The sequence below is a fragment of the Emys orbicularis genome, chromosome 9 (genome assembly GCF_028017835.1).
Source record: "Emys orbicularis isolate rEmyOrb1 chromosome 9, rEmyOrb1.hap1, whole genome shotgun sequence".
Classification (NCBI taxonomy): Eukaryota; Metazoa; Chordata; order Testudines; family Emydidae; genus Emys; species Emys orbicularis.
The window spans coordinates 50013882-50030855 of NC_088691.1; the positions used below are offsets into that span (position 1 = coordinate 50013882).

The 16974-nt window shown below is 46.2% G+C and overlaps 1 protein-coding gene across 1 annotated transcript in view; it reads right to left on the bottom strand.

The window, feature by feature from the left end:
• THAP4 (THAP domain containing 4) overlaps positions 1 to 16974 on the bottom strand; it is a 62139-nt gene that overhangs the window by 29233 nt on the left and 15932 nt on the right. The window contains exons 3-4 of the mRNA XM_065410902.1: positions 2713 to 2872; positions 360 to 469 (exon numbers count right to left, since the gene is read on the bottom strand). Coding sequence (XP_065266974.1) covers positions 360 to 469; positions 2713 to 2872 — 270 coding nt within the window. The remainder of the gene's footprint in view (positions 1 to 359; positions 470 to 2712; positions 2873 to 16974) is intronic.

Here is a 16974-nt window from a genome sequence, read left to right on the forward strand (position 1 = left end):
TATTCAAAAAGAGGACGCCCCCTAACCTAACATAGGACTGGAATGGTATCCTAGTTTAGAATCCTGTGACGCCCTTGGAGAAAGCCGGGGGCCTAGTTCTTCTCCCAAAGCACTACATGAGTCACTGGCAACTCATCACTCACAACAGGTTTCACAGTGCAGGAGCTCATTCATACCAGAGGTAGAAGTACTGCTTCCTGGTGCTGGATTATCAATTAAAACAGATTATAATGAAAACCTCATACAGGTCCAATAATGTTCTGAAGCATGGATGTAGGAGACTGCTGGCCCTTCTTCCCTCCCCCACAGAACCCAAATTTAAAGCAATAGTGCAAACCGGTAGGGTATCGGGCCAGTACCTGTGTTCTGGGCACTGATGAAGGCCACCTTGTTAGTGTCAGGTTTGAGGCGGATGAATCCACATTCTCTGTGCATTGGCTTCCTGGTGTCTGGATGGAAAGCATTAAACCTGTTGGGAAATCAGGATACTAAAACTACCAGATTTCTACTACGGAAGAGTAGCAAAATGCAAGGTGTTCAGCCCAGTCTCATCACCAAGAGAATGATACTTTATTCAATGGTATGGTCACCAGCAGTACCTACATTATGAATAGAAGAATACAAAAAATGTCTCCACACTATGGATGCACCAGTGGTTGGCACAGCAGTAAAGCAGCATTTCAGCAGTGGAAGTTCTAAACCTGTATAAGATATATCATGTTATGCCTAGCTAACATTTACGGAGATACTCTGCTTTTCATGCTCATGCTTGGAATTTTCCACAGCTCATCTGTCTCAATACAAGGACTCGCTGAGAGGGATCCTTGGGAATTCTGCCCTTTCATTGATTGGGGGCCACCATTTACCCTATATACTCCTCCTTACTCAATTAAATATCTGATCTTATACCATCTATCTTCCAGTTTGAAAGGCTAGCTACAAGAGCCATTAAATCATTGCTCTTCCCCACAAAGCACAAATACACCAACTTGGAGACATATGTAGTCTCCATCAGCCCCCGCAATTATGTATTCTGATCAGTCCTACTCTGGGTCTTGTGTGTAACACCACTGGGTCTGCCTGCACTTTTGATTATTAATTAAATACTGTCAGACTAGCCGAGCATACTTTTTCTACTTCTTTCCTATTTCCCATGTCACTAGATGGCATTTCCAACCCCTCATTTGTATAAATGAAATGGGGGTGGTGGGGTTTCCTCTGAGCTAATTCTTGCTAATTCTGCTCCAGGAATTCCCTACTGTGGAAAGTTTTATGTGTTTGCAGTTGCACTCTGATCAATAATCTCCTTTGTTTATGAACATGTTACTTCTCCTGTTTGGCCTTATCTAGACACAAAAGTTGTACTGCTTTAACTATACCGGTATAGTTAAAGAGGTACAATTCTCTTAGTGGAATGCAGTTATACTAGTATGAATGTGCTTCTACCAGTATAGCTTATTCCTGGATGGGAAGGGCAATAAAGCTATACATGTAAGGGGCATAACTGCATCCACACTAGGGGTTATACCAGTAAAATCATATCAGTTAAAAAAAAATCACCCCCAACCAACATATTTATATTATTACAAAAACTGCACGTAGTCTAGGTGTGTGTGTCGTCTTTTGCACTATGTTAAGAGCTTGTAATTATTCCTTTCTCCTGCAGTCAGAGCAATAACCTTTGTAATCCACACCCAAAAATAAGCAGGCAAAAAGCTTATTTTTACTAACATGAATACTGAAATGTTAGCTAAAAGATCTATCTTCCTCCAAATCTTTTTTCCTTGCACACAATTTCTTAAACCTACATGTCCAAAATGGCTAAATAATTAGCTCTTTACCCTATATGCCCTACTAAACACTTCATTTAATCACTCTACTTTTTTTCATTATCTACAATATAGACAAATTGCCAGGATTTAAATGGACAGATCTAGCAGCCTCTTCATAGCTGCTTGTGTGAGGACACATGGACTGTTTGTTAAAATTTATAGCACAAGTTCTACAGTGAAGCAGAGCGAGTAGCTCTAGGGATAATCTTATTAAAGTGCCTATCTCAGCTAAGAACATTGTCTGTCTCGTGCCATAGGCCAGTGTAAATTTGTGGCTATATATGTACACATACACACACACACACACACCAAGTTTAAGTGTCTAGAAAGTTAAAAACCTACTGATATTCAAAATATAATGATTCTTTGGACCACTCTGAAATAAATCTCTCTCATGGAACCACTCTCTTGCCCAGCCTCCCAAGTCCTCTGCTGCTTGGCTCTCAAAACTTTGCACTTTGTGGACCACATGGATGTGCTCTATTAACTGCTTGTGGTCCTTTGGCAACAGGTCACTAGCAAGTGCACACTTAAAATTATTGTCATGCTCCCTGGCCTGCCCACTTATTTCTGCATTTCCATTGAGGTGTGCAGTGATTTGTAAACGTTTAAGTGAACAGAAATGCAGATGAATGTTTAATCAAGAACAGCAATTGCCAGATTTAGGTGTGTAACCCAGGCACATGTTGCAATGGAGCTGTTACTGCACAGCACCTCTAAAAATCAGGCCACCCAGTCAGATCCCATCATATCCTCTTATCTGATGGGTGAATATTTTTACTATACTACTTTTTTTTTAATGTGCAGCCAGTAAACCTGTTGGGGTTTATGCACACTCTATCCAAAGTTATTGCCATGACAAACTAAGTTTTAGACTTACGAAAAGTTCAGCATGGGCTGCCCCACGTGAGAGATGCGCACCTCTTCCAGGTACTGAAAGGGCTTCATCGTAGGGAAGTCACCATCTCCCGGTGGGTCTGACAGCCAGGTGCCCAGCATCCAGGACAGAGGCTCAATCACAGGGTTTAGTTGGGGGGTCTCTGTTGAGAAGGAGGAAAGAATCAGGAACTTTTGACTCAGAGATCTGTTTAAGAGTTCTCTGTCAGCTGTGTTAGAGTTGGGGTGAGTTTGTTATGGAAAAGCATCTCACAGATGTTAGGATACATCATCACTGATTCTTGCTAGATCAGTAAAAAGCAACAGAGCGTGCTGTGGCACCTTTAAGACTAACTGCTGGAAACTCACAGTGAGTTGTTTCCCCACTGCTAGACAGGAAAAAGGGTTAGTCCAGAAGTTGCTTTGCTTATGCTTAAGACCGGGGCTAGGTAAAAGTCAATTAAGACACTATGGCATACAGGTTAAAGTAGAAATGGACTAGAAAGCTGCTCTGTGATGGGAATAGCTCTATTCCATTATTACATTTATATGGAACCTTTGTCTCATGAAACAAAAACGCCTTCTTTAATGAGTCATTGTGAGAGGAACAGCTTTGGTAAACAACAGTTGTGCACTTTTTATTTTGTAATGTGATTTTAATAGGGTGTGCACTGTAAAAAAAAACAAACAAAAAACAAAACAACCTCTCTCCCCCCGAGAAATTAATTGAGATGCACTGACACCATTTCAGGTTCCTGTGAATGGCAAAGCATTTCGTACTGATGATGCAAGTAAGAAAAGGGATACATCACCCCTATTACATCAGGGAAGACCAAAACAAACATAACTGGATATGCCCACTGCACAGTCTAGAGTGGTGACATTAAGCATTGTGAAGCTAGAGATCCAAATTCAGGAGTCACTGTAGGATGTTCCCCTCCCACACACTAGCTAAAAGAGCCCACACACTCAACCCAATGTGAGAAGAGTTTATACACCTACTGCCATCATCACCTGGCAACAAGCAGGAATGTGACACAGGTTTGGCTAGGCTGGAAGGTAGAGACTAAATTATGAAGAAAATTGATGACCTAAAAGGGTGATGTCATAGGTGAAAACTTGCTAGGCCAATGTGAAACTCACTGTGCCTCAATCCCAAATTGCTTGTTAAAAGTACTGGGAAAGGGAGGAGAGAGAGACCATGTTTAGAGGAGCAGACTGAAAGGTACGGGAATGATGCATCCGAGGGTGCTGAGAGAATTGGGAGGGAATGCATCCGAGGGTGGGAATGCATCCAAGGGATGGGAATACATCTGAGGGTGCTGAGGGAATTGGCTGATGTGATTGCAGAGCCATTGGCCATTATCCTTGAAAACTTGTGGTGATCGGGGGAGGTGCCGGACGATTGGAAAACGGCAAATATAGTGCCCATCTTTAAAAAAGGGAAGAAGGAGAATCCGGGGAACTACAGACCGGTCAGCCTCATCTCAGTCCCTGGAAAAATCACGGAGCAGGTCCTCAAGGAAACCATTTTGAAGCACTTGGAGGAGAGGAAGGTGTTCAGGAACAGTCAACATGGATTCACCAAGGGCAAGTCATGCCTGTCCAAACTGATTGCTTTCTATGATGAGATAACTGGCTCTGTGAATATGGGGAAAGCAGTGGACGTGATGTATCTTTAGCAAATCTTTTGATACGGTCTCCCACAGTTTTCTTGCCAGCAAGTGAAAAAAGTATGGATTGGATGAATGGACTATAAAGTGGATAGAAAGCTGACTAGATTGTCGGGCTCAATGGATAGTGATCAACGGCTCAATGTCTAGTTGGCAGCCGGTATCAAGTGGACTACCCCAGGGGTCGGTCCTGGAGCCGGTTTTGTTCAACATCTTTATTAATGATCTGGATGATGGGCTGGATTGCACCTTCAGCAAGATTGCAGATGACACTAAGCTGGGGGGAGAGGTAGATATGCTGGAGGGTAGGGATAGGGTCCAGAGTGACCTAGACAAATTGGAGGATTGGGCCAAAAGAAATCTGATGAGATTCAACAAGGACAAGTGCAGAGTCCTGCACTTAGGACGGAAGAATCCCATGCACTGACTGGCTAAGCAGCATTTCTGCACAAAAGGACCTGGAGATTACAATGGATGAGAACCTGGATATGAGTCAGCAGTGTGCCCTTGTTGCCAAGAAGGCTAACAGCATATTGGGCTGCATTAGGAGGAGCATTGCCAGCAGATTGAGGAAAAATAATAATGATTATTCCCCTCTATTCGGCACTGGTGAGGCCACATCTGAAGTATTGTGTCCAGTTTTGGGCCCCCGACTACAGGAAGGATGTAGACAAATTGTAGAGTGTCCAGCAGAGGGCAATGAAAATGATCAGGGGGCTGGGACACATGACTTACGAGGAGAGGCTGAGGGAACTGGGCTTGTTTAGTCTGCAGAAGAGAAGAGTGAGGGGAGACTTGATAGCCTTCAATTACCTGAAGGGGGATTCCAAAGAGGATGGAACTCGGCTGTTCTCAATGGCGGCAGATGATAGAACAAGGAGCAATGGTCTCAAGTTGCAGTGTGGGAGGTCTAGGTTGGATATTAGGAAACACTATTTCACTAGGAGGGTGGTGAAGCACTGGAATGGGTTACCTAGGGAGGTGGTGGAATCTCCATCCTTAGAGGTTTTTAAGGCCCAGCTTGACAAAGCCCTGGCTGGGATGATTTAGTTGGTGTTGGTCCTGCTTTGAGCAGGGGGTTGGACTAGAGGACCTCCTGTGGTCTCTTCCAACCCTAATCTTCTATGATTTTAATGAGAATTTTCCCCATCAACATAGGATTTTCATTTCTGTCACTTGTGGGGTCTCTCTTCTTGTGGGGTCTCAGCTTCTGTACCAAAAGACTGGAGGATAGCTAATGTGATGCCAATTTTTAAAAAGGGCTCCAGAGGTGATGCCGGCGATTACAGGCCGGTAAGCCTGACTTCGGTACAGGGTAAACTGTTTGAAACTATGGTAAAGAACAAAATTGTCAGACACACAGATGAACATAATTTGTTAGGGAATAGTCAAGGTGGTTTTTCTAAAGGGAAATCATGCCTCACCAATCTACTAAAATTCTTTGAGGGGGTCAACAAGCTTGTGGACAAGGGGGATCCAGTGGATATAGTGTATTTAGATTTTCAGGAAGCCTTTGACAAGGTCCTTCACCAAAGGCTCTTAAGCAAAGTAAGCAGTCATGGGATAAGAGGGAAGGTTCTCTCATGGATTGGTAACTGGTTAAAAGACAGGAAACAAAGGGTAGGAATAAATGGTCAGTTTTCAGAATGGAGAGCGGTAAATAGTGGTATCCCCCAGGGGTCTGTACTGGGATCAGTCCTATTCAACATATTCATAAATGATCTGGAAAAAGGGGTAAACAGTATCATCTGCAAATTTTGCCATGTCACAACACTCAAGATAGTTAAGTCCCGGGAAGACTGTTAAGAGCTACAAAAGGATCTCTTTTGTAGCAGATGAAATTCAGTGTTGATAAATGCAAAGTAATGTACATTGGAAAATATAATCTCAACTATACACATAAAATGATGGGGTCTAAATTAGCTGTTACCACTCAAGAAAGAGAATTTGGAGTCACTGTGGATAATTCTCTGAAAACATCCACTCAACGTGCAGTGGCAGTCAAAAAAGCGAACAGAATGTTGGGAATCATTAAGAAAGGGATAGATAAGACGACAGAAAATATCATATTGCCGCTATATAAATCCATGGTACGCCCACATCTTGAATACTGTGTGCAGATGTGGTCGCCCCATCTCAAAAAAAGATATATTGGAATTGGAAAAGGTTCAGAAAAGGACATATGAGGCGAGATTAATAAGACTGTGACTTTGCAGTTTGGAAAAAAGCCGACTAAGGAGGGATATGCTGGGCCGAAGAGAGGGGGGAGGGGGAGAAGCCGGTACAAATTACCGGGGCCCGGCGGTCTGGAAGGTGGCCCGGGGCCCGGCTTCCCCCCCCTCTCGTCGGCCCTGTTTAGCCGGTCCACCCTTGCTGGGGGGCCCAAAAAAATTCCTGGCCCGGCTTCCCCACCCTCTCATCGGCCCTGGTTAGCCGGTCCGCCCTTGCTGGGGGGCTCGGAATTTTTTTTTCACCGGGGCCCGAACCTGCTCTCGGCGGCCCTGGGGATATGATAGAGGTCTATAAAATCGTGACTGGTGTGGAGAAAGTAAATAAGGAAGTGTTATTTACTCCTTCTCATAACACAAGAACTAAGGGTCACCAAATGAAATTAATAGGCAGCAGGTTTAAAAGAAACAAAAGGAAGTATTTTTTCACACAACGCACAGTCAACCTGTGGAACTCCTCGTCCGAGGATATTGTGAAGGCCAAGACTATAACAAGGTTCAAAAAAGAACTAGATAAATTCATGGAAGACAGGTCCATGAATGGCTATTATCCAGGATGGGCAAGAATGGTGTCCCTAGCCTCTGTTTGCCAGAAGCTGGGAATGGGCGACAGGGGATGGATCACTTGATTACCTGTTCTGTTCATTCCCTCTGGGTCACCTGGCATTGGGCACTGTTGGAAGACAGGATACTGGGCTAGATGGACCTTTGGTTTGACCCAGTATGGCCGTTTTTATGTTCTCTCTCCTCAAGTTTAGCGAGTGTTAAATCAGTTTTAAAACAAATGTAATGTTCCTAATTACATTTCATTCTCCTGAAACACACTGAGATAGAACAAGATATTTGCATATCAGTTTGCACTCTTCACAGCTGACAGTACTATCGATAAGGGGTTCTCAAACAGGGAAACATTAAATGTTTATATTTCACATTTTTAGATACTGACTTTTTACTTTTACAGGGAATAACATCTGCAGGCTCTCCACATTATTTGACATGTTGTAAATAAACATACACACAATCAAAAATTTGTTTAACTTAGATACTATGGTGATGGGTGCTATAGAAAACCCTAAGATCAAAGCCCTCCACGGCAGGACAGCTTTCTAAGATCTTTTCTTTCCACCTTCTCTCTCAGTGCGCAAATTAGTGAGTCAAAAGAGTGCTGATATCCTGCCAAATAGATATTTGCCTCCTGCTCGCTGAAAGTGTATACTGCGCTCCGATCCCTCCTCCCTGTTGAGTGCTCTCTTTGCACTTTGTAACAGGAAAAGACCCAGGTTTAAGTTTAATAGGGAAGCTTTGGGAACCGTTGCCTCTGGTCTGCAGCATAGGCTTTTGCTCCCCACTAGTGGAGCAAGTGATATTGCAGCAATTCAAAGTCCTCTCTTCTGTGCAAAAGATCAAAGCAGGCAGTGAATTTCAGTTTTTGACTGTGTGAAAAGAGATACCTATTTTCTGAAACCGAAAAACATTAACCTGGAATACACTTTGAGCTTCACTGCTATGCAGAGGGGTTTGCAACAGAATAAGTTTAATATTTCTCTGACTCCCCTCCCCAGCATTTCTAGATCAAGAGGCAGACCGTACCTGATGGATGGAAGAAATGGCTTCAGGGAGGAGTCAGGCACAAGGTGCGAGGAGTAATTTTATTGTTCCTAATGACTATTTCTTTAAACATTTACATGCCTGGGAAGAGTACATAGCTTTTCTGGGCAAGCGTCACCAACTTCTGCAGAATGTATTTATTTTTTCAATGGGGTTTTTTAAGTTTGTGAAAATAACTTTCCAGATGTAAACCAAGTACAAATTGATGCAGTCACGTCTTCCTAAGTCTGCAGACAGACAGCTTTAATTGTCTTTGCTGCACCTTGGGAAAGTACCAAGTTGCAGAATAATAACTGCTACTATTCAGAACCCTGTGGACAGCAGTGAAATTGACAAGAATCATTCATGCATTGTGCTGCTTGGGAAAACTAGAAGCCGCTGCAAAGGCAGACAGAGGAGTCACTAATGGGGCATGAAGACTCCAAAACAGAGGCTATAACAGGGAAAAAGCAGTGGAGACCCATCCTCCTCTCAAAAGCTAGAGGCTGAGGAAAGACAGAGCAGCAGATGAACAAAACAACAACACAACACCCCTCCCCCACCCGCTTGTTGTAGCTAGAAGTGAGAGAGGAGGAGCAGATATTTCATCCATCTTTGAAGCAGTCGGCAGATTCTAGGGTGGGAGGTGGAGGTGGTGGGAGAAGCAAAAGAATACTCTTTCTCCTGAGTAGTCAGAAGAGTTTGGGGATTCAAGTTTATCAGGCACCTACTACCCCACAGAGGATTTGAAAGACAAAGCCCCTGAGTAGAGTCCAGGGACAGCATCATTAAGAATTTCAGCACACAAACCTTTCCCAGCAGCTGGGGCACAGGTTTATTTCTCACCTGAATGTTGCCTCTGGGCGATGATGCCCTCACATCTTTTGCATCAGTCTTTTGCATCAAAGTAGGTTTAGTTCCCTGATCGCTGATAAATTTTAAGCCTTGTGTGTGAGTGGATGGAGGTAAATGAGTTGGGCTGGATGTGTAAGGGAGTAGGAGAGAGACAGAGGCTGATGGAATGAATTAGAAAAGAGATGTATGATTTTAAAAGACAGAGATTGAGAAATTGAGAGAGAGGGGGAAGAAATGGGAGAAGAAAGAAGCAACAGAAAATAGAGGCAGCAGCAGAGAACATAATATAGGGAAGTGATATAAAGCGGTGGAGGAAAGAGAGAAAATAAGAAGCTAACTGACAATGAAAACAAAGGAGAAGGGATAAACCATGATCTATGATAGGAAGGAAAGGAAAGTGGAGTGAAGCCAGGATGGAAAAGAGGGTAGGAGAGGAGTAAGAAAGATGCAGTAAGTAGCATTTTAAACAAATGATTAAGATAGAAAGTTGATTGAGAACACCTTAGAATTAAGTACAAGTGCTTTATTCTTTTACATTGCAGAGGGAATGGCTAGCAGACTTCACTCTTCAGCTGAAGAGATGTTGGTAAATTCTTCAACCTTGCTAACAGCTTGCGTTATTTGGTGACAAAACTGATTTAAAAAGCCTGGGAGTTTAATGGAGCTGAAATAAAGTATTTCACTGGAATGTGAATTATTATATATGACTGAACTGGCTTATGCTGGTTTTCTTACCAGCTGATCTGTACTATACTTTGTATAGCAAGTGAAGGCTGGAGTACTTTAAGAGGGAGGCTAACTGTCTGTGGGATCATGGTTAGGGTGAGTAGAGCTAGATGACCGTTGTGGTAGAACATAAAGTGGTGTTTGCAAAGGAAAGGGAAATGTATCTCTGGCATGCTGGGTTGTTTTGTTTTAAATATCAGTGTTAGCAATAGAGGGTCCTGTGGCACCTTTGAGACTAACAGAAGTATTGGGAGCATACTGAAGAAGTGAGGTTCTTACCCACGAAAGCTTATGCTCCCAATACTTCTGTTAGTCTCAAAGGTGCCACAGGACCCTCTGTTGCTTTTTACAGATTCAGACTAACACGGCTACCCCTCTGATACTTGAGTGTTAGCAATGTAATCCTTGTTTAGAGGAATCACTCTAAAGAGGTGATGAATATTTTCCTTATTATGGAGCTAAGCTTCAAGCAGGACTCTTGCAAACATTCTACCAGCTGCATTATCAAAAGGTGCCTCACAGTACTGGGGAATGTGAATTTTAGTTTAAGGACTTTGTTGCATAGAAGAGAACTGCTAACATTCTGGATATCAGACGTGAAACACTGGGATGAAATCCATCAGTAGTATAATCCATAGAGTGTGTGATCATGTGATGCAGTAAAGACATAATAAAACCTATAAACTCACTGTCCTCTCCCAATTGCTTAACCATGACATGCATAGTGGTGGTGAAATAGGCCAGAAAAAGCCAGGAGAAGATAAAATGCTCAGTCTTCTAGCCCCATTCACTCCAACTAGTCAGGGTAATTAACCAGTGGAACAACTTACCAAGGGTCATGGTTGATTCTCCATCACTGGCAATTTTAAAATCAAGACTGGATGTTTCTTCTAAAAGATCTGCTCTAGGAATTATTTTGGGAAGTTGTATGGCCTGCGTTATACAGGTCAGACTAGAGTAACACAATGGTCCCTTCTGAACTTGGAATCTGTGAAAATCATGTCCACTGAAAAAATTAAAGGTGCGTGCATGCATGCATGCACGCTGCAGACTGACCACAGAACACAACCTAAATTTGAAGCTATCCTTCTCTGTTGAAATGACAAGGGAATTCACTGTGATGTTAGTTTAGCTACTATTGACCTTCTCCATACTGCTCCCCCACTGTAGGTATACTTCCCCCCTTGCATATTTTCATCTTCTCCCAGTGTTATTGCCTCTCTTTCCATGCACACTGCTTCTACCCTTCCCTACACACTGTCCCAGCATCCCCTACTTCTCCCCCATGGTGTCCTCTCCTCATGCATGCATCTCCATTGATCAACTCCAGTATTCCTAGCCTGGCTGTTCACCAGATAGACAATTTCTGCTCCTTCCCACTTTGGGGAGCCATGAGGTCCGCAACACTCCTAACCCAATCACCAAATCCACTCCCTATTGACAGACAGGCTATGCCAAGATCTCCTGGTTTCCATTTCCCCTCCCAAATTAAACAAACAAGGTGTTTTATCACCTCACCCCTCAAAATTCACAGACAAACTGTCATCTGATCTTTCTCATTCAAAGACAGGCCTTGATGTCAAATTCCCACCTATACCAAAAACAAGCTTAATAGTAACTCCTTTCGTTTTGCTATAGGAGCCAGTGCTGAGGCAGAGATACAATCAATCCCTATCCTTCTGACTGGTTTCTACTACTCTGTGACTAGTTATTCTCCTTTCCTGCCTCTGCAATGTTGTTTTATAGAACTATCAAACTCCATCCCCATTTTTAAACATTCACAAGATTTGTATTTTGTTCTGAATGAAGATCGCATAACCAGGGTCAGCATGTGCTACAGCATACCATATCAAAATTCTGCAAGAAGACTTTCTGACGTCTGTAGCCTGCTAGTACTAATTCTCTGGCAGCACAGAATATAGAAAAAATGTTAAAATTACATATTTTGGAACTCCCCAACATCCTAAGGCAGAGGTGGGCAAACTTTTTGGCCTGAGGGCCACATCTGGGAATAGAAATTGTATGGCAGGCCATGAATGCTCACAAAATTGGGGTTGGGGTGTGTGAGGGGGTGAGAGCTCTGGTTGGGGGTGTGGGCTCCAGGGTGGGGCCAGAAATGAGGAGTTCAGGGTGCAGTGGGGGCTCCGGGCTGGGGGAGGATGTGGGGGTGGGGAGTAAGGGCTCTGGCTGGGGGTGTGGGCTCTGGGGTGGGGCTGGGGATGAGAGGTTTCGGGTGCAGGAGGGTGCTCTGGGATGAGATCGAGGGGTTTGGAGGGTGGGAGGCGGACAGGGCTGGGTCAGGGGGTTGGGGCGCGGGGGGAGGCTGAGGGGTTCCTCAAGTGGCTCCCAGAAGCAGTGACATGTCCCTTCTCCGGCTCCTACGCGGACGTGTGGCCAGGCAGCTCTGCACGCTGCCCCATCCACAGGCACCGCTCCTGCAGCTCTTGCAGTTCCCGGCCAATGGGAGCTGCGGGGGCGGCGCTTGGGTCGGGAGCAGTGTGCAGAGCAGAGCCCCCTGGCTGCCCCTACATGTAGGAGCCGGAGGGGGGGCCATGCGCTGCTTCTGGGAGCCACAAGGAGTGGTTCCAGACCCCGCTCCCCAGGGGGAGCTCGAGGGACGGATTAAAACGGCTGGCTGGCCAGATTAAAACGGCTGACAGGCTGGATTCGCTCCATGGGTCGTAGTTTGCCCACCCCTGTCCTAAGGAAACTGTGCATTATAAGTGATATAAGCTTTCTTTCAGGTCTTCCTTAATTAACATAGTACAAGCTACGGAATTCAGAGGTTTTGCTGCAAGCTTAGAATCATAGAATATCAGGGTTGGAAGGGACCTCAGGAGGTCATCTAGTCCAACCCCCTGCTCAGAGCAGGAGCAATCCCCAGACAGACTTTTGCCAGAGATCCCTAACTGGCCCCCTCAAGGATTAAACTCACAACCCTGGGTTTAGCAGGCCAATGCTCAAACCACTGAGCTATCCCTCCTCCAAAACTGTACAGTATAGCACTGTTTCTATTTTAATTCATATTATATAGTCTATTATGACAAAGTGTGTGATCTCACCAAGAGAAAGAGGAGAAACAATACAAACAGGGACAAAAAAGGAATGGAAGAAACAGCAGCATCTTTTCTCTTCCTCTCCCCATCTCTTTTTAATTTGGGTGTAATGTGGGAAAAGGGTACCTCCTTTTCTCTCCCATGGCCAAAAGAGTGATTCCTTGGGTGGAATCCTCTGTTCTGGTGGCTAACACAGCAGTAGAGCCATTTCCAATCAAATACTATGGTGATAGACGCAATATAAAAACCTAGACAGTTTAACTAGGGGAAGGAGGACAGGATTATTCATCTGAAGAAAACTGATGATACTCTGTGTGTGTGGATTTTAAATCTTTAAAAGATTCAAAACCATCAACCTGTGCACAAAATTAACCTATGGCCTTGGGTACACTTGTGAGTTACAGCACAATAAAGCCTCTCCCAGTGCTGTAACTCACTCCCCGTCCACACTGGCAAGGCACTTACAGCGCTGTATCTCCGTGGCTGCAGTGCTGCATGTACTCCACCTCCCCGAGAGGAATATCGTGTATTGCGCCGCCGCTGCAGCGCCAGTGTGGCTGCCCAATGCGCTGTGACTGGCCTCCAGAAGTATTCATCAGTATCCCACAATGCCTGTTCTAGCCACTCTGGTCATCAGTTCAAACTCTACTGCCCTGGCCTCAGGTAACCAACCATGTGACCCGCCCTTAAAATTCCCTGGGAATTTTAAAAATCCCCTTCCTGTTTGCTCAGCCAGGCGTGGCGTGGAGTGGAGTGCTATCAGCGAATCTTTCCAGGTGACCATGCCTCCACGCACCAAGTGAGCCCCAGCATGGAGCAATGGCAAGTTGCTGGACCTCATCAGTGTTTGGGGGGAGGAAGCTGTCCAGTCCCAGCTGCGCTCCAGCCGTAGGAATTACGATACCTTCGGGAAGGTATCAAAGGACATAATGGAAAGGGGCCATGACCAGGACGCCCTGCAGTGCAGGACTAAAGTGAAGGAGCTGCGGAGTGCCTACTGCAAAGCCCGCGACGCAAACGGCCGCTCGGGTGCTCCCCCCGCGATCTGCCGATTCTACAAAGAACTGGATGCGATACTTGGGGTTAACCCCACCTCCACTCCGAGCTCCACCATGGACACTTCATAGCCGGTGGGGGGGGGGGGGGGGAGGAGGAGGAAAACGGGACTGAGGGTGGTGGGGCGGATGGAGACACCCCGGAATCCCTGGAGGCATGCAGCCAGGAGCTGTTCTCGAGCCAGAAGGAAGGTAGCCAGTCGCAGCGGCCGGTACTTGGTGGAGGACAAGCAGAAGAGAAGGTTCCCGGTAAGCGGTTTTTTTTTCGGGAAGGAATTTTTTCGGTGCGGGCTCTTTGGGAGAGGAGGGTTAGGCATGCATGCCTAGATGCGGAATAGTGCATTGATGTGGTTTATCACATCGCGGTAATCGGCCTCGGTAATCTCTTCGAATGTCTCATCCAGAATGTGTGCAATGCGCTTGTGCAGGTTTATCGGGAGAGCCACCGTGGTCCTTGTCCCAGCCAGGTTAACGTGTCCGTGCCACTGTGCCGCGAGGGGCGGGGGGACCATTGCAGCACACAGGCAAGCTGCATATGGGCCAGGGCGGCAGCCGCATTGCAGTAGAAGACCCTCCCTTGCTTCCCAGGTCACCCTCAGCAGCAAGATATCGTCCAGGACGAACTCCTGTGGAAAATGTTGGGACAGTGTTCAGTGTAGGTGCCCCCTGCAGCTGTTGGCTCTCCCCAAGGCACAGAAACCCAGAGGACAGTACAGCCCTGAAACAATCAGTCCCCCTTACTCACCATTTTGAGGCTCCCGTGGGTTATGTGTGCTCTGTTTGGGACGGGAAAATTATGCTATTGTGTAGACCCTGTGTGTGCCCTCCTTAAGTGCGGGGGAAATCATTACTCTGTCTGCTATAAACAATGCTGCCTCTATTAAATGTTGCATTTTGCCTATACAGCTGCAACAACCTTGAGACCTCAGCCGTCCCTCTTATCGCCTGCTCAGAGACTGCAAAGACTCAGGAAGAGACCGCGAAAAATCAAAGACATGCTGCAAGAAGTGATGCGGCAATCTATTAAAGAGAATGAAAAAGCACAGAACTGGAGGGAGAGAGAAAGCAGGATCCACCAGGAAAACACAGCGCACCAGCGGCAAAGCACGGAGCACCAGCAGCAAAGCACGGATAGGCTCATAAGCATCCTGGAGCGCCAAGCAGATGCTATCCAGGAGCTCGTAGCCATGCAGAAGGAGCAGTACCGCAAACGCAAATGCCCCCCCCCACAGCCCTTGTCCCAAAACTCTTTCCCTTGTGCCCCACTGTTACCTCCAACCCACTTTCCCCAACTTCCAGGTTCTTCACGCCACCAGCTGCCTCCAACACCAGTATCTTCACCACCCAGCCCTGAAAACCTTGACCCTTACCCTCTGCACTCAACCCCCCATCACCATGCAGTATAGCTATCCTGAAGTGCAGCACTCACTGCACAGCACACCAGACAGGACATACGCGAATCTGTGATTGTACCGTTCCCCACTCCACCCCCTTGCCCTTTCTGATTCCCAAGCAGTTGTGTTTCTTTTCAATAAATAAATGTTCTTTTCAATAAATGGATTTTTTGGCTTTGAAAACATTCTTTATTATTGCATAAAGTAAAAGATTCCTTAGCCCAGGAAATAAACAGGCACTGCAAGTCTGTTTAGCAAACACTGATTCCTAAAGATTGGAACTACTGCACTTCACTCCTGTGCAGGGCACCAGATATCACTGCTGGTTTTCAGCCTCAAATTGCTCCCTCAAGGCATCCCTAATCTTTGCAGCCCCGCGCTGGGCCCCTATAATAGCCCTGCTCTCTGGCTGTGCAAATTCAGCCTCCAGGTGTTCAACCTCGGAGGTCCATGCCTAAGTGAAGCTTTCACCCTTCCCTTCACAAATATTATGGAGGGTACAGCACGCTGATATAACCGCGGGGATGCTGTGTTCGGCCAAGTCCAGCTTCCCATACAGAGATCGCCCGTGGCCCTTTAAATGGCCAAAGGCACACTCCACAGTCATTCGGCACCGGCTCAGCCTGTAGTTGAACCGTTCCTTGCTGCTGTCAAGGCTCCCTGTGTAGGGTTTCATGAGCCACGGCATTAACAGGTAAGCGGGATCTCCAAGGATCACAATGGGCATTTCAACTTCCCCTACTGTGATCTTCCGCTCTGGGAAAAAAGTCCCGTCCTGCAGCTTCCTGAACAGCCAAGTGTTCCGAAAGATGCGTGCGTCATGCACCTTTCCTGGCCAGCCTGTGTTAATGTCAATGAAACGCCCACAGTGATCCACAAGCGCCTGGAGAACCATAGAGAAATACCCCTTCCGATTAACGTACTCGGATCCTAGGTGGGGTGGTGCCAGAATAGGAAAGTGCGTCCCATCTATCGCCCCTCCACAGTTAGGGAAACCCATTTGTGCAAAGCCATCCACTATGTCCTGCACGTTACCCAGAGTCACGGTTCTTCTGAGTAGGATGCGATTAATGGCCTTGCAAACTTGCATCAACACGATTCCAAAGGTCGACTTTCCCACTCCAAACTGGTTTGCGACCGACCAGTAGCTGTCTGGAGTTGCCAGCTTCCAGATTGCAATAGCCACCCACTTCTCCACTGGCAGGGCAGCTCTCAATCTCGTGTGCTTGCGCCACAGAGTGGGGGCGAGCTCCTCACACAGTCCCATGAAAGTGGCTTTTCTCATCCGAAAGTTCTGCAGCCACTGCTCGTCATCCCAGACTTCCATGACGATGTGATCCCACCACTCAGTGCTTGTTTCCCGAGCCCAAAAGCGGCGTTCCATGGTGCTGAGCATGTCAGTGAATGCCACAAGCAATTTCGTGTCGTACGCATTACGCGGCTCGATAGCATCGTCGGACTCCTCACTCTCACTGTCACTTTGGACCTTAAGGAATAGTTCGACAGCCAAACGTGACGTGCTGGCGAGACTCGTCAGCATACACCTCAACAGTTTGGGCTCCATTTCCCGCAGACAGATCGCGCTACACAGAAACCACTGAAAGATGGCGCCAAAGGTGGACGGAAACAAAGGGATTTCTGGGATGTGAAGCGATGCATCACGGGGCATTGGGACAGGACCCAGAATCCCCA